The sequence below is a fragment of the Echeneis naucrates genome, chromosome 23 (genome assembly GCF_900963305.1).
Source record: "Echeneis naucrates chromosome 23, fEcheNa1.1, whole genome shotgun sequence".
NCBI lineage: Eukaryota > Metazoa > Chordata > Actinopteri > Carangiformes > Echeneidae > Echeneis > Echeneis naucrates.
In genome coordinates this window covers 9,645,679-9,663,926 of record NC_042533.1, presented here as the reverse complement: position 1 = coordinate 9,663,926, position 18,248 = coordinate 9,645,679, and the positions used below count along the sequence as shown (strand labels likewise).

The window sequence follows — 18,248 nt, the reverse complement described above, 5'->3', positions numbered from 1 at the left end:
TGAGTTATTTATAGAGATAATACAGAGTCAGGTAGGATTACAAAATGCACACGAGTTTGGTGTGTGTGTGTGTGTGTGTGTGTGTGTGTGGTCGCGTGGTATAACCCCCTTTCTCAAATAGAAACAGTATAATCTAATTTCCTCCTCCTTTGACATGACCCACTCTTGATGTCTGACACAGAAACCATGAAAACAGCAGCACATGCTCTGACTCCACCCCTTTCCCGGGTTGAGCCAATCGTGTGTTAGATATCTCCCCGGACGTCCCGCCCACACGCATGAAGCAGGCAAACATGGCAGCAGTCACCAACAGCAACATGGACCTCTCAGCGTCTATCGCCGGCATTTTGAATGAAAAGCACTGCGCCGAGCACTTGCGGACTTTGAAAACATTCACGACTGCGTTGCGGGACAGGGAGTACAGGTGGGGACGATGGACGATTTGTCACTTACTGCCCTTTTAAACGGAAACAGAGAGCGTTAGCTCAGCGGCTAAGCTAGCCTGCGGTTCAGCTGTTCACAAGGTAGTGTCAGATATCAGCTAGCTGATGCGTTGTCTCCTTTTGTGTTGGATTTAGTGTTGGTACTTTGTCACTAAAATGTAGGTCTGGAACTGTATTCAGCCGTACGACTTCCACAGCTTTTAGACACGAAGTTTAACAAGGCCCTCCTGCTGAATACGAACAATGACGACAGATATTTACAGTTGCATTTTTCGTAGCAGACATTTTGAATTGTCATAGTAGCAAACGCGCAGCTGAAGCTAATCTTACTAATGATGCTGTTGTCCAGGCAGCAATCGCAGATCAAGGACCTCTTCAGCATCACTTCACTCCGCATTTCTCCCCACATTTCTCAGGGATGCTGTGGAGGAGCAGGCCTTCTCCCGTCTCCTGGGGGTCCTGATCGGACTCAGTGATGAGCTGCAGACGGCCGGCGGAGACGAAGGCTCCGTGGCCCTGCAGCTGCAGCTGGTGGCCGAATGCTTCAGGGCCCAGAGGAACTCCTGCGTCCAAAGCACCCGCAACCAGAGCCTGCTCAGGTAACTCAACACACGCCGCTCTGCTGTTGAGATTGTGTGAAAGCATTAGCTTTCCGTCAACTGCAAACACTTTGTCGTTGACAGGTTGTATGATTTATTTCACCAATTATTGTATGATCTTAAATATTACCAAAGACTGATAGAGTCCCAGGAGGCATTCGGTGTTGCATCTTGTAGTTGGGAGGCTTTATTGCAATTCTGTTCTATCATGTATGTGTTAATGTCCACCAACCTTGATCGTTTTTGTTAAAAGAAATAAACAAAAGTCAATTAAATATGCAGTAAGCACAATTAACTCAATTCTATTTTTTTTTATCCAGGGAACTTGGTTTTGTTGATGTGACCCTTAAACTTCTAAGCTTCCTTCAGACTACAACTTTAGAGAGCAGAGATAGCATATTTGAACGTAAGTCCTAAATTGGTTGTTTGTTTGTTTAAAGTCAAATGATCTCCAAAATGAACATTTTGATATAAACTTATACATTTACATCATACCATGTTGTCCAGCTCTCCGTTGTGGGATCCAGTTTCTCGGTAACTTAGCTGTGGGAAACCAAATATGTAAAGATGATATTTGGCAGCAGAGCTTCCCAAATCTTCTCCTGTAAGTTGTGTCTGGTACAGTCTTTGTATAACAAATATGAACAACACGGCTACCTTTGAGCACCTGCAGACTGAAACATAGACTGCAAAATGATTACAATTTTAACTCAACTTTTTTATTATAAATGAATGCCCTCACAATGCGTGAACTCAGAAATGTGTGAACAGGCAGCTCCTCAGTGCTGATGATGAGAAGACGGTGAGCTATGCCTCTATGGTGCTCCACACATGCCTGGATGAAGCAAAGGTGGAGGAGCTGTCTGAGCCACAGAACATAAAACTGGCACTCAGGGTGATGGAGCTCTGTAGGACTCAACCTGACTTGGACTGGACGTAAGTGTGTGAGTGTTTGTCTGTAATGGTGACAGTAATACAACTGAGTTTTGTGTGCAAAGAGTTTGCAGATTGTCTGACTGTCATTATTTATGTTCTCCTACATGTTCCTACAGTTTTTATTTGGTATTTATGAATTTACAGGGTTCTCATTGCAACCCAGCATTTCCTCAAGTCTTCAGCTCTTGTGGAGAGCATGTACTCAGGAATGTCTCAACATGAAAGGTACTTTTACTGTATTGACAGGCAGTAACTCACTAATGAATAAAATATCTTACAGACCTTTATTTTCCTATAGAAACTAACATTTTAATAATGGCAGTCTCATTAAAACACACCTTATTACAGACTGGCTCTTTTAGTGGTTGTTATTTTGATACTGCACAATAACTACTCATCTGCCCAGAGTAGTTGAAGAATATTGCTTAGTAAACACGCACAAAGCCAATGATTAATGCTAAAAGGTATTCCAGATGGTTCTAACATATTTATGCTTTTCAGGGTAACTCTGTTAGAGCTGCTCTTTGCCCAGCTAAGAGAAGAGGACTCTGAGGAGTGTGGCGTCCCATTCAGCGTGGCTCGTTTCCTTGCAAATTCTTTCCAGAAAGATTGTGGCACTGTGCTTACGCTTGCCACTGGTTCGGCTTCCAATGATGAGGTACAGATTGACTTAAACTATGTGACAATTTTGGCAAACATTTTTCCCCACTTCTTAGTTCATATAGCATTCTTAAAATGGGAAATAGACTGAGTATAGCACTAGCTAACAGCAAGTTTTCTGAATAGCATTATCCTTTACATCCCTTCCTGACCTGACTGACTTCTTGGTTGTAATCCCCTGTAGGTCCTGCAGGAGGCACTGACAGTGATTAGTCTGTTGGACGTTCTGTGTGAGATGACCTCAGACCACAGGCAGTTCATGTTCCTACAGGATCACCCTGACCTTCTAGTGACCACTGTTGGTAAATGAAAACACACAGATAACACCACTGGCTGGGTCAACATCTGGAGACTGTGGGTTAGATTTGGCTGTCTCAGGGTAAGAATGCACTCTTTTAAACGGGGCTATGAAGATCTGGACTCTCATCAAATTAACCACAGAAACACAATTCCTGCACACAATCCTCTTCCATGCTGACAGGCTAGAAAAGATACAGTAGAGTTCAAAGATGGGTGACAGAAATCACTCCACCTTGTACTTCAACAATCCATCTAAATCTAGATTTATCTAGGAAGCAAATTCCATCATAATTATCGTAATAGCAGTAATGTTTTAAACTTAAGATTTGGGTAAATGAAAAAGTTTCATTATTGTCTTTTCTACCTTTCCCTGCAGAGCTCCTGGAACAGGTGCATGCCATAGGGAAGGCCAGTAAGAACATTTTCAGTGCTGCTCAAAACTTCTCCTGCTTCAGTGGAGATGGAGACCCTTCCTCTCATTCCCCCGTCATTAGCTTCAAGGCTCACCTCATCCGGCTGATAGGAAACCTCTGTCACAGCCATACAAACAACCAGAACAAGGTTTGCAATGGATGCAAAAATGATTACCCATAATGGTGTAAATCATGGTTGTATTTGTAAATGAATATGCTTAAAGTTAAGAATGTAGGACATCACCCAAATAGCCTAAATTCGTGAATATATCTGCAATCCAGATTCTCAGAGCAGACTAAGAAATCCTAATGTTTTCGATTTATTTGCTTGTTCTTTTGTCCTGAAATATGTTTTAAAGAAATTCAGCTTCTTTTCTGAGGCTGAAAAACCACTGCCATTGTCATGAATTAGAGCTATAAAATTATAGTTTTGGTCTCAGATTGATAGTTCATAAATATAAAAATAAGTACAGATCATAATTATAATCAATCAAGTGTTGGTCTCTCTCTCTCTTTTTTTTTTTTTTTGAAAAGCAGTATAACTTTGCTTCTTTCTCTTGTTTAAATGGACAGAATTCAAAGAAAGGAAATGTACAGAGGTCCTTAATTGTGATTGAATTGTGACATTTCTAATGATGATACTTTGTCTTAAATGGTTCCTTTCTCTTTTTTCTTCTTTATTTTCCCATGTTATAATATATTGGTTTCCCCCTCTGATGGGATCTTAGCTTCATGCTAGAATTTAGTGATAACCTTGAGCAGTCTCAACACTGTCAAAAGTCAAGAAGAGTGTGGGGGGTCTTGGATATCCCAATGGTCTTGCTTGGACACATCTATCTCTGTAGTAAATTTGCATCTTTAGAGAGCAGGTTCTAGTAATGGGCTTTTAGATCGGACCACATGATCTCATTAGAACTGAGAAAAGCTAAGCAAATTAATGCAATTTCTAATAGCGCATTAGACTGTGCGTTCTTCTGACTGCCAGTTTGAGGTTTTTCAATGCAAAAGCTTACCTTTGCACTGATATGTGAAACATTCTCTTCCCCATCTGTTATCAGTTTGTCTCCATCACCGTCTGTCATCATCTCTCTATTAACATGAAAAACAGATAATAAAGTGGATGGGGAGGAGTTGGCCCCTATCTTAGGGACGTTATAGACTCAGTCCTACTTAATAGAGACAGATTTGTGGAATGCCTGTGGGATGGCCACCCTCAGCTGGCCTCACTATAATATTTATGGATGCTGATCTGTGGTCTGTCAGTGGTCAAAAATCACCCCATATCTGTTTTCAGTATGATCTCTTCCAGTAAACCAAATGTCATTCTGTTCACCTTTGGGAGAGATTGTAATTTAAGATGTGCATGCAAAGCGCTGAACTGCATGCACCGGGCTGAAGTCAGGGTACAGTCCCTTGTTATTCATCTTTGTATGGGTCTGGACATAATGTAAACAACTTCAGACAATTATCCTGAAAGTGGAAAACACAGACCTGGGTGCTTGTGCTAGTCAGCGACTTTGTTTTTTGACAGTTGAAATGACATTTCCACTTTCTGAAACTCAGCACTTGGTGGTGTTCTGGTGCTCCCACCAATATATTTGAAGAGTAACCACAATGGCAAGAGGAGGGCAACAGCAAGCAAAGACAATAATTAAGCCTATAGAATCAGACAGATGATACAAAGCAGATCACCCTGTTGTGACGGTCACAGAATAACCCACAACCACACTGCTGCTTTTGCATTGACCCAAGGTTCTGCTAAGGACAGAGATGCTTAGGTTGAATAAATTTCTTTCTTTAATGAATTTGTACTTTATTTTCTATTTAAACAATGATTTCTGGTCAGCTCTCGTTGACAAAATCCTACACTTCCCTCTGTTTTCCCAGAGATTGGGCAATCTGTGCTTGTAGTATATTTGTTTTTACAGACCACAGAAAGCATGGACATCAGAATTGGGTGTTGCAAAGCAAAACCTTTTGGTCTTTCAATACTTACTCTTTCCTATTGCCTGTCAAAGCTTAATTTCTTTCCCTGTGGAAGTAAATTCAGGTTTTATTGTTTTGCCTGAACAATCAATATGGAAAGCCCTGACACTTGCTTCAAAAAAGGAAATAGCGGCATATACAAAGCTAATGATTAGACATGGAAGGGTTGTTGAGCAAATCAATGTAGTCAGTGGTCTGTTTCTCAGCTGTTGGTAAAATGTCAGCCATGCTATATGCCGCTGTCAGAAATCAAAATTAGTATTAGTTCTGTTCTGTTCTGTTTGCCAGTCCCAGTCTGACATCTTTGTTTTCCTCAGGTGAGAGAACTGGAAGGCATCCCCCTCATCTTGGACAACTGCAACATCGACAGCAACAACCCTTGTATCCTCTCTCAAATCTGGAAGTGCAGACACTTACGTCTTTATGTACATAAATAATTTTTCATATGTGCACAAGAATATATTTTAGTGATTGTTTCTCTTATTCTGGGGCTTTAAGGATTGGGTTTGGCATGTTAACACAGCAAGGTTGGTGAGTTTGTAACCAAAATTAACGGATACATGAAACCTTGATTGCTACAGTGTGTGCCATCTAGCCAACCAATCGTGCTGGAATTTAAACATTGCCTTGTTCAATACTTTTGAATTTATCTTTGCTTGCAAAATGGTCAAGAGTCTCAACTGATGGGATGGATTCAGTTTTAGTCATCTGGGCTGCCTGTAAATGGTACTTTGGTACTGTTTAGAGAAGCATTCAGGATGGGTTTGTCTAGTCCACTGGAACTGCTTTGAGTATAATACTGTTTTTCTTGACACTGTGTCAGAGACATTAATTCAGTACTGTGGTAATTATTAGGACCTCAGTGGTTCTTTTGTCTTAGATTGCAATTTGATATGTCTTTGTAATGTTTTATGAGCCCCCACTAACATTTTCAAGTGACTGGGAAAGTATATCCTAACTTTTGACTGATATTGTACATTGAGGAGGATTATTATTACTTATCACTCAACAACTTCAGTAACTATGGCCACTTGAATCTTGTGGACCCAATGTTAACAAAAACATATGTACATTTCACAAAGATATGATTTAATTGAATGAATTTTTGCATTGTTTGTATTGCACTCTTCTGCTTTTACACTGCTCCATCTTCAGCTTCGTACATCAGATGATGTGGGGCAGCCGGCCATGCTGCTGGACTGAAGGGAGTGTACATATTGCGTGCTTTTAGTGTTCTTAAACAGTATGCTCTTATTTACTGAGGGTGAACCACTGAAACGTTCTCATCTCCAGCCTCTGTTAGGCATCCTGTTACCAGCTGGTATTAGTTTTCTAGGGACAGGGAACTGTGCCAGACTGGCTTTTAACCGGGTCAGTAGTCTGAGTTGAGCCTTTGTCCCCCATGCCCCCCCCCCACCCCGACTTGTAAGCATAAATGCACACACACACACACACACACAGCCCATCCCTTTATAATCTTTTTTTCATGTAGGTGTCGGCATTTGTTTCCATGCGTACATGCTATCAAGTAGAACATGTTTATTGGGTCTCTGAGTCAAACTTGAGAAGTGTTATTTGAGAATGTTTCCTATCACAAAACATAACCTGTGAAACTCATTAGTTAGTTAGTAGGGCTGCCTGTGTACTCAGAGACCTGAGGCAGACCTGAGCTGGATGCTGAAACTTTGGCATATTTTGCTAGTTTGACTGTTAGCTTCAATACCAGTCTACATTTTAGCCATCTTTTTCTTTTTCTTTTTTTTTCCAATACCCAGATTTTCATTAACTAGATTTTATAAATGCACCTTGTTTTACAACTTTTCATATATTCTCATTTACATTAATAAATGATTTTTTTCTTTCTTTTATTTTTAGTTTGTAAAAGATTCAAAATGGTGGTGTCAGATATTTTTGTCATCTCAAGTGATTGAGAACATGACAACATGTATCTTTCAAGAATATTTCATTACCTTAGCTGCAATTCTAATGTTTAGTTCCTTAACTCCTTGTCTCTAGTCATCAGCCAGTGGGCTATCTTCACCATCAGGAACCTGCTAGAACACAATACGCAGAACCAGGAGCTGGTTGCTGACCTGGAGCGCCGTGGCCCTGCTGACTATTCTGCTCTCAGGGAGCTGGGTTTTCTGGTGGAGGAGCGTGATGGAAGCCTACTGCTCAAACCCGTGAGGAAAGACTCATAAAAACTGCGGAGACGCTGCCAGGAGAAAGGAGATCCTCAGCTCACAAGCAGGTTTTCATTGGAAGTAATTCTTAAGAAGGGAATTAAGTACATGTGCATGCGCTTGTGTGAACATGTACTTTTGTTGTGCGGCAAGCCTCCTTAATGTTATCTAGTATTAGTAAGCTTCATTTGAGGATTGATGACTCACCTTCTGTCAAACTCATGTGTTTTGTGTCAGTTCTGGAAAACTGACAGCCACGCTGCCAGTATAGTAAGTGACGTGCTTTTGAATTAGATATTTCATAGAGAAAAGTATGTGTAATGTACTTTTCTACCTCTGTAATGCTAGTACTCATGCTCAGATGGACCTTACAGTATTTCTGACAAACAAAAGGCCCATGGGGACCCCCTTTACAAAGGTGGAGGTCAGAATGTTGGAAGCTCTTGTTCTGTCTTGTCCAGAGTCTGGGAAATTAAGAGTTGGGACGGGCACATGCTGGTACCTTTTGATAAAGCTATAGCTTTGTGGTTTAATCCAAAGACAAAGAGAACCACAGTGTCCAGGCTTTTCACTTTTCACTGACACTAATGTTACCAGCAGGGGTTGGGGTTTAATTCCAGTCCCATAGTGACTTCTGCAGTAACAGTGAAACAGAGAATGACAAAAACATGATATAATTAACCCCCCCCCCCCCCACCACCTTACCTAATTATGTGGTGGTGTCTTTGCCGGAGAGAGACAAAGACTCTTTCCTGTTTCAAACACCTACAGGTAGAATTCAAGGATATTTAAATGCAACATGCAATACCAAAACTAGTAAGCTATGCATGTGTTGTTTAAAAGAAAAGAAACAAGAACATCCACTTACAGCATGAACTTGTCACTGTGGCTTTGCTTGCTTTTGCCGATGCAGTGCTTCTCGTATTACGGCTGTTCAGTTTTACACTCAATATATTCTGGTGATGTTAATCTTTCTTCTTCATCTTACTCCTTACATATTTCAATCCAACTGCACAGTCCTGTAGCTACGCATCATAGATCATTAATCATCAAATCAACTCAAAACATTGAGTTGTACAGCTGCTTCTCTTTGCTCTTCACTATAGACTGCATAGATCTTTGGGATTCAATAAATCTGTGGGCTTGCGAGTGAGTGCATGTGCATGCTGCTTTTTTTGATCAGTGTTACTGATACTGGTAGTTGCTGAAGTTGATGGTTGAGAGCATATGGAAAGTTTACATCCAAAGAATGAGTGCATGATTGAATGAATGAGTGAGTGAATCAGACCAGAAGCATTTGTTTGCAGAATGACATCCCTCTCTGCTCCTCCTGTTGCTGGATAAGCTGAACGGTCCTGACATCTCAACAATACAGCGCTTTACGGGCCTGCCCACACCCTGCTCCACCCTGTTTGCCCTGCCTCTGATTTTTAATGACAAAATGTATTGAAACAATCGGCTGGACTCTCCCCTCAATCCGTCGGCATAGTGAAGGGAGCTTATGTGGTTCCGGTCCCCAGGATTTCAGACAGCTAACAAAACAGCTGTTACTTGCGCTTCACTGGCTGGCTGCAATGCTTTTCAGCCACACAGGAAAAAGGCTGTGCGAGTCAGCCGGGCTGAATGAGGTGGCATGGCCATGGATGTCTGTTCACCTCCTAATACATTAGTACCACACCAGTCAAGGCTAGAAATTGTTGTGCTTCCCATATCAGCGGTTTGTTCCCCATACCTTTACTATATTATATTTGTGCCTTCTGGTTTGATACTTACCCGCAGTAAAAACACTTTGTCAGGGTGCAAAGTTCATGCTTCATGTTTAGGTCAAATCATATGTTTACATAATACCTAATAAACTACTATGTGATGAACAGCTTTTTGTAATGTTTTTAGTAAGAATAAAAACTATAATATGATATAAAACTCAAGAAACATTAAAAGGATGCTCATATTTTATTGGTAAAAAAGAAAAAATACAACTTTCCATTTTTGTAAGTGATGCAGACTTTATCTTAGCCATAGAACAAATAAACTTAAATTATCTGTATTTTAACTTAGAACTCTACTGTTAGGAAGCAAAGAGTTGCTCCTCGTCACTGAAAGCGCTGTCAAGACATTTGGAAACAGAAATTTCCCAAATGTAAGCTGCACAATTAGTTGTTTACTGAAATGTTTTAGCAGCTTTAATATGTTTACTCAAATACTTGACAGTGGTTTCCACAAGGTTTCCTGGATTTTTCCAATTCTCATGATGAACTTTTAGGAGCTACTTCAATACTCAATACCTCAATACTGAAAGAACACATCAAGATGGACACTCTTCGATAAAACACATGGATTATATACAATTTAGCAACCTTGATCAAAGACATAAATTCTAAATAATTTATAGCTTGCAAATCTGAATACAATGACATTAGAAAACACTGGTAAATAGTAACTTTGTTTTCTATCCATAAATGACATAAAGTGCCACGTTCCTCATATAAAAATATACTCTTCAAATTGTTTTGTAAGTCATATAAAGCCTAAATAAACATTTCTGAATACATTAAGGGTGCTATCCAAAAATAGCTTTGAGGCCTTTGATCCCCTCATACCCCCTTCTGTGTGGTTAGGGCACATGCCATCCACCCAGGCAGACCTAAACCGCGCTGGAAGGCCTTGTGTAAGCAGAGGCCACGATGTGGAATTCCATGTCTCTGCCGTTCATGGGAATGTTGTATGTATCTGAACCTGATTGCACCTCTATGGAGTTCCACTGAGGCTCACATGCTTTTCTCAGAAATCAAGAGCCCTCTGGAAAAAAAAAAAAAAAAAAACCAAAAACAATGAACACAGTCAGGACTAGAAGTACTACTGAAACTGACAAGTTGGATACCGAAAATAGTATGCCAGTGGTTTATGCCTCTTTGGCTCTGGGTGTAACAAAGGGTCTGTGCCCTGAGGGGGACATACGTCCATGAGAGCAGCACTCAACTCAATCACCAGACCCCTAAACTACTGATGTTCAACAGTAAAAAGAAAGAAATGTGACTATGTGAGTGCAAAAGAAAAAGAATGAATAAATGGTTAAATACCCCACTGACCACTGATTAAAGTATAAAAAGAGTTTTAGCTGTTTAGTGGCTGAAATGTGATTCCATGTTACTATAAATCTGTTTCTCCCAGCTCGTAATGTATCAGTAGCAATTGAAGAATATAAGAGAGGGAAAATGTTAGAGCAATTGTATTTGCTATCCAACCTATAAGACTTATAGTTTGAAAGTTTTTATATTTTTACATAAATATTTTTTTTTTTATTATTTTCAGTGTTCAAACAGAATACAGTGTGAGCGTACAGTTTAAAGTATTCCACTGCCATCTTTTAACCTTCATTGGGAGCCAGTTGCCAATCTTGGCAGTCCAAAACATTTTGCTCCCAGTTAGTGTCTACCAAGTCGTCTCAATAGTCCTTTTTGCTCTCTTTTGCACGACATCTGTAAGCTGCATTTCAACATGCTGTCCTCAAAACATTGCTTTGCTGGAGGCAAAAAGAGAAGATGGAATCCTTTCACTTGTAATATGTTTTGTATCAGGTCACAGCTCTGTACCAGTACGTAAGAAAATGTTTCTGAAATGTTCGTGTCTATTTTTCCCCAGACTCTCCAAACCTCATGTTGCATTTCACTCATGTCTTTCCTTGCTTCAAGGAATTCCAAATAGGATGTCAAAATGTGCAAAATGTTGAATAAATACTTCCAGGTCCTTCACTTCAAATTCCACTTTGTCGTATCCCCTCATCTTCGACCCCTCTCTGTTTTCCTGCCCTCACCTCCCCAAAATCTTGTTCCCTACTTGCAAGTGAACACTTCAGATTTCTCACTGCAAGTGTTGCACTTGACAAAACAGCACCAGTGGAACTTGCAGTTGCACTGCCAGACACGTGTGTAGTGGTGTGTGTTGTAACCCCGGCCGCAGCACATAACATTACAGCTGTCTGCTTGGGTCGAGGTGCCATTGCACAGTCTGCCTCTTGTCCCTGTGCTTCCAGTTGCTGTGTCCTCCTCACAGTAGTTAGGTGAGCGCTCCAGGTAGACCAGGTCTGTGTCTGTGGGCTTCTGGTAGCCTCGAGCCTCTTTGAGACGTAGGAAGGAAGGCTGGCGGAGCCGAGAAGCCCGAACAGGCTCTACTTGAACTGCTTCGCTGTAGCGTTCCTTTAACAGGTAACCAATCTCTCTGAACTTTGGCAGCGTGATCCAGCAGGTCTTTGTGGTGCAGGAACCAGATACACCGTGACACTTGCACTCAAGCTTCACCCGCTCTTCTAAGATCTGATCACAGAAAGAGCAGCGGCTAGGTCAGTATAAATACAATATAGAAATATATTTTGTGGGAGAAACTCATAAATTGTAACTGTGTGTCATCTTGAATTCATGTCTGTGGCTTGAATTTGAAACGGTTAGTAGTAATTGCAGAGCCTTGAAATCTCTCTCTTCTGGTAAGTTGGGCTTTCTGTGGCTATTTCAACTTTCAGCACACCAACCAGTATGCCAACTTTATGTCAAAAACCTGGGGGAAAATAACTCATACCCCAAAACTGTAGTGTCTAATTAACTTTACCTTTCTTCAGACCACAAAATAGCGTGACAGCCCAACAAAACTGACCAGAGCTGTTGTGCAACTGTGCACGTATAGAGTTACATTGTGGTTTGACTCAGATTCATATTATAATGCATCATCTGAAAATATCTGTATTTTTGCAGACACAGATGATGACATTGACAGGTGAATATTTTCCCATGAGACCAAGATTGATAACTAACCCTTTACTAGATTACAAGAGACTACGTTTTGGGGCGACAAAATATATCTCCACACTATTCCTGTACTCTAAATGTCTACCACATTCTGGGGGGAGTTTGCTCTTGACTCCGGTTGGTTTACTGCGCGTGTTGGTGCAGTATCATGGTTTTTCCTGTTCTAACTGAGAAAGGGAGATAGAAAGCCTTGCAATTATAGCCCCCCTCCTGCCTCAATGTTTAAATAATTCAATGAATGGACTGTTGGACGGTGCTACATCCCATTAGATGCTCATGCATACACACCCAAAACAAACAAAAAAAAACATTTTAGGCTCTTGGACAGCCTGTGGCATGTAGCCATTTTCATTCTGCGTGCATGGGTCAGTGATTTCTGCTTGCATTACCTTCCTCCCTGCCTCATTGTTGTGCAGGTTCATCAGCCGGCGAGCGTTTTTCTTGATCTCTCGGGCATCTACAAAGCGCCGCGAGAACTCAACGCCGTACTTGACGTCAGCTGAACAGCCTCCCCACTTCCAGCCTTCCTCTTGGTCGTGGTAGCCCTGCTTCTCTCGGTCACAGCCGCACTGGCTCAGGTTGCCTTGGCTGCAAGCTGCTGTCACTGCGTGGGCAACTCCGGCTGCTGTGATGGCATATGTGAATGCTGCCTCCCTGCTGCCTGAAGAAAATAGACAGAAATCTGAATAAATCTGATTTGGAGAGGAAAGTAGCTTTTTCTTCCTTTGCAGATAAATTGTACGTCATGGAACAAGTAACATCGGGTGACTGACTTCTAATTGTGGCACTTTGGTGCACAATCAGAAATGACTCCAACTTCTCTGGCACTTGACCCAGTAGAGACGTTGCATTTGACTATTCTTATTTTAAAGACGCTTCGACACCCACACACGTAGCTAAGTCTAGTTCTTTACTTTTCTGCTCAGGTATAAACTATAAACTAAACTGCATTAACAACTAAGAATAGCGACAGGCCCTTCCCTCTCAAACAATAGAAGAGGTGTGAGAGATGCGTTGCTGCATCATGCTGCCAAGTGTCAAGACTTTACTAAGTGAATCTCATCCTTGCTTAATTCTGAAAGTGCTAATTTTCTGATATGAATAGTGAAATTAGTCTTAAGAAGATGTCTGGTTTGATCATGGCATTGACTTAACGCCACAGAAATCACTCACTCTCACTTCAAAGAACAATAACCTCAAGTTTGAAGTGCATCACTGAATTGGTGAACAAGTGGTTGGGAGAGTTTTATTGTTATCATTAAATATTGTGTATGCAACTTCAATTAAGCACCTGTATAGCAGCTTGGTTTGTACTTTGCCTACTAACAGATAGAAAGCTGTATAAATCATTAGTATGACTGATTTAATCAGTGTCACTGTCAGAACAATTATTAGCCGTGAAGAAAACACAAGTGACATCTACTGGCTGACTAGAGGAGCTTTTTTTCCTCATCAGCACTTCTGGCGTTGCAGTTTTATTATTTTTCATCAATGGAATTTCTCACGCGGTTTAAGTGTCAGTCTGCATCCGTCTTAGACGCTCCACATTATTACACCAAATGATACGGCTGCGTTAGATGTCGAAATAATCTGTGGCTATTCTTTTGACTGAGATGTGCCCATTTCTAAGCTTTCGTATGTCACCACTTGAACTTCCGAATAAACACATCTATATTTATGGCATGGAATGGGAAGTGAATTTATTGGCCCAACAATTGGTAACAGGATATTCTCCGTCTCCAATCAGGATAATGTTGGGCCTTCGCTTTCCTCAACAGTCAGAAGTATTAATGCATGGCGTCTCTGTAGAGGCGATTCTAATGGCTCCCTTCCAACCTGACAAACTCATTCGCTGAAACCATTGCGCCTGCGGTTCCCCTACTTCATAACTCATAACAAACTCTGAAGTCTTCTCTCATCAGACTAAATCCACGACCCATTCAGATATATTGTATGGTGAGCATTTCTCAAGGCATCAGGCGCATGCAATAGCCAAGCAGCCATCTCCTCGCGCTGTGATTTGTTTTGATTGTACAGCAGTGCATGCAGGGTTCCATTGTTGCCATCCAGCTGCTGGAGCTGACTTCAATTAGTGGTTAGCATGAATCTCCATGGTCTTTCTCAATGCTTAATGAGTTCACAGGCCTGGCAGGTCAATCAAATGAAGTGGCGGATGGTACATTAGCAACACAATAAATGTTTTTGTAAACAGGAGAAATAGACAGGAATGGGACAAGGAAAATTACCAATTTTGCCAAGAATCCATGAACATGCCTTGAAATCTGCCATGCGCCACACCATAAATTACAGCCGTCTGATTAGTTTTTTCTAGTCCTAATTAGATTTTGCCTTATTCTTTTGTCTCAGATATTTTACTGTCTACATGAAGAGGACATGAGGAACAAAGCTGGGCCCAGAGTGTCTCTGAGTGCGTTTACACGCCACACGAGAAAAGAGACATTTCCTCTGACAAAAGAAATAAAGGGATCCAGACGTCTGTCTGCCTGTCTCCCATGTAGAAGAAAGTGATTGCTCCCAGAGCTGCTAGATTAAACATGGATCCAAACCCACAGCATAACCGCAACAAAACATTTCGGACTGAAATACAATTTATATAAGAGGTTCACATTAGGAGCAAACAGGCTTCTGTGAGAAATGAAACTGAAGAATGTTGTCTAAAACCAGGGAGATGGGTTCCTTTCTGTGGTTGTAAATTCTTTGAGAGGATGGCACACCCAGATAGGCCTTAGACCAAGATTCACAAAGAAGTCTTCATCCATTTACAACTCCTTTGCCCTGACATTGTGTTGCAATGCGCACAGTGATGATCCACACATCAAATTGAAGCTCCTTTGGGAACACTAGCAAAGCGTTTTGCTTTGGACAGTTTTTGTTGTGGTTGTGTGGCAAACAGAAATGTCTTCGTTAAAGTTTTGCTGCTCGTCTTGAAGTCTGGTTCACACCACTTGGGTTGAGCTATGCTGCAGCTTTTTTTCATATCGTTGACCACAATTACTGGAGGTCTGACGACAAGACAAATGAGAAGACTAATGTCAAAGCTGTAATCTGAACGGGACCCGAACTGCTCATTCAAACATAACATTTCTTTCGTCTTTTTGTTGAATCTCATTCAGTTTGATTCGACTGGCATTGTGATATGTTTGTGCACATTCCTTGGATTCACTCTATCTTGTGTTTAGAAATATAAAACCCAGTGTCGTCCCTGCAACATCCATGCAGCCAAAGGGTTTACGGCATTATGACGTTCCTAGTTTAAGAAACCATATATTTACTGTTTGAATTCTTACTAGGAATGGCAAAGTGGCAAAATAAAAACTAACTTTCTGCCTTACAACAACTTTTTAAACGTATGATTTGCTACTGCCTGATCCATTTCTGACCTTATCCATTCCCTCAGAGGAAATGTAAGAACCTGAGTTGTAAACAGACTGACCTACTCTCAGCTCTTGTCCGAAGACGGTCCTCTCGCCCAGGGCAGAGCAGTTCCACCGGCCATAGCGGAACTGGTACTGACACTCATTGATTCCCAGCTGGGCCCCTTCACCGATAACGATGATGGCATCGGGGCGAGTCTGACAAAGGGCTCTCTGACGGGGGGCCAGACCCGGTATCTTGTTGCAGATGATGTTCGCACCCAGAGCTACCACAGAAGACAGCGCCCTATAGCCACAGAGAGAGGGAGTTTAATGACAGCTACGGTTTTTTACAAGGAAGTACAGATAAAACTGTTTGTTAAAGGGAAGAACAGTTAAAAACGGAAAACCAGAGATTTACCTTCGACCATACTGAATATTATGTTTTTACCGTACCCTTATTTGATTGTTGATTGTGATTTCAGCACATAAAAAAAGAGCAAGTATTTCCATTGGTTCCCAGAAACAAAAGGTTTGCTAAAATTTTAATTCAGTTGGCAGTTGAGAAGACAATAAAAAGAGCAATTCAGACAATACATTAAGAGCATACTCTGCAGCATTCATCCGCACTCCAGATCACATTATGGATAATTGAATGGACTTACATTAAGGCATGAAAGACTACAATAGTTAATTATAGAAATGGGACTAAATCCAGCTCATTTCTGTCTGCCCCTGTCTCCCTCTCTCTGTTACAGAAAACATGAACCACCACAGCTATTTTGGGTTTCAGGACCTGCCCTTGTTATGAATGAGAGGCATGTATGGTGCAGCAATCATTTGCTTTGTGAGGGCCTGGGTCTTCTAGTGTCATAAAAAAAAAGAGCACATTACATCGGCCCGCTCTTGTGGGGAGTCCATGAAGTCCAATACTACTCTTCCATATGTTGCTTTGATATTGTGCTTGTCTGACCAGGTGCTCCCATTACAAAGTGGCTCTGGTGTAATATTTAAATCTATAAAACCAGATTATCACATAAGCCGAGGCAAAAATGGAGAATGTAAAATCAATATTGGCTCCATTCACCCAATTTTACAGTCACACTTAAAGCAGGCCAGTTTATGGCACAATATAAAAATGAAACGTTACCACTATGGGGAAAAAGCCTGCGGCCCTTCTTACGTTGTAGTCCATGATTCCATTGTGGAATAAAATGAAGTTGATTGAAAGACACAAGTCACGCTTTTCCTACCATTGCTTTCTAATTTTTGGCAGAGCAGATATTCCAAGTTACATTTCTTTCCGTTTCCATCCATCTCTCTGCCACGCCAGAGCCAAATGGAACCACAAGAACAGTAAGAAAATGAGCTGGATTTTTAGAGCTTAGAAACATGTTGTACTTTTTCTCCTTGTAAGAGCCTTCATTGTGCTTTCTACGCTCAACCTAACTTGGCTGGAATTAGCTTCCCGGTGCGTAACGGCCATTTGGATTTGCGCGTATAGGAACAGCCACCTGCACACGTCCGGGCAGCTTCAGGTCACACTGACTGATGGTTAAACCGAGCAAGTGCACTGATAAGAAACCTACAGGTAGCTACCGCTGGTGAGGATGAGGAAGATCTGCGGGTAGTAGACGGACAGCAGCGCACTGCGAGACGAGATGATGAGCATGGTTGCGCATTGAACACCACTTGTGCTGCGCTCTTGCGGCTTAAAAAAAAAAAAAAAAAAAAAAAAAAAGGGGGTAAAGAAAACCAAAAACACCGGGTGAGGTGCGAACGAATATATCCCGCGATGTTGAATCCAAGTCTCGTTGTCTGCTTTCGTCTGCTGAGAGCCGGTGTCTCATGCGCTGGCGATGAGAAGCTGCATCCCTCGGCCGAAGCGCGCTCTGCCACCTGAGCTCAGAGAGGACAGAGAGGACTGGGTGGGGAGAGAGAGGCGAGGGGAGGGAGGCTGAGGGGGTCAGCTGGGCTTCCGCATGTCCCGACTCAAAAAGTCAGACTGTTGTGGTATTAGAAGAATGGGAGACTGCCCCCCCCCTCCCCCTCTCATTCACCTTCTTTCTCCCTCTCTCCCCCTCTCTATCTCTCTGTCCCCTTCCCTCCTTTCTCTCTTTCTCAGCCTCGGCCTCAGCAGGTAAAGTTACATTTTGGATGTCTACTTCCAACTAAGATCAATTACTGTCTGCTGTGGGATTGAATTTGTGCCAGGTCTGCCACAGTTCCCCTCAGAAGTCAACTTCTATGGATTTCATGTGTATAATTACATTGATATACCGTTTAAACTTCCCTTTTGCTGTTGTCAACTCGAATTAATTCATCTTTTTTTTGCCTTTTAATAAGAGAGTAACATTTGCGCATGGGTTATTTATTATTCCATACATATCCCATATTAAGTCACCTATTAAAGATGGTTTTCTTTAGTGATTTCATTGCAACTTATTCAAATAATCCGTCCCCTAAAGTGGCCTGTATAGCAAAATTAGTGTGGCTGCTGTTTGTGAAGCTATGAGATGTACTGGATGAAAAGCGAGTTCGTCTGGATCTGGAAC

General features: G+C 41.5%; 2 protein-coding genes across 2 annotated transcripts; one reads left to right on the top strand and one right to left on the bottom strand.

Annotated features, from left to right (window-relative positions):
• Positions 1–293: 293 nt before the first annotated feature.
• On the top strand, positions 294–9,525 carry atxn10 (ataxin 10). Its single transcript, XM_029495245.1, has 11 exons — positions 294–424; positions 860–1,042; positions 1,363–1,448; positions 1,550–1,646; positions 1,814–1,978; positions 2,123–2,203; positions 2,480–2,636; positions 2,823–2,940; positions 3,315–3,499; positions 5,655–5,718; positions 7,354–9,525. The coding sequence occupies exons 1-11, from the start codon at positions 294–296 to the stop codon at positions 7,536–7,538; spliced, it is 1,452 nt and encodes a 483-aa protein (XP_029351105.1). The 3' UTR covers positions 7,539–9,525.
• Positions 9,526–11,353: 1,828 nt separating this feature from the next.
• wnt7ba (wingless-type MMTV integration site family, member 7Ba) lies at positions 11,354–17,365 on the bottom strand. The gene is made up of 4 exons (XM_029495246.1): positions 17,283–17,365; positions 15,774–16,000; positions 12,709–12,980; positions 11,354–11,833 (listed from the first exon to the last, which is right to left on the bottom strand). Exons 1-4 carry the CDS (start codon positions 17,363–17,365, stop codon positions 11,354–11,356), a joined length of 1,062 nt encoding a protein of 353 aa, XP_029351106.1.
• Between the last annotated feature and the right edge of the window lie 883 nt (positions 17,366–18,248).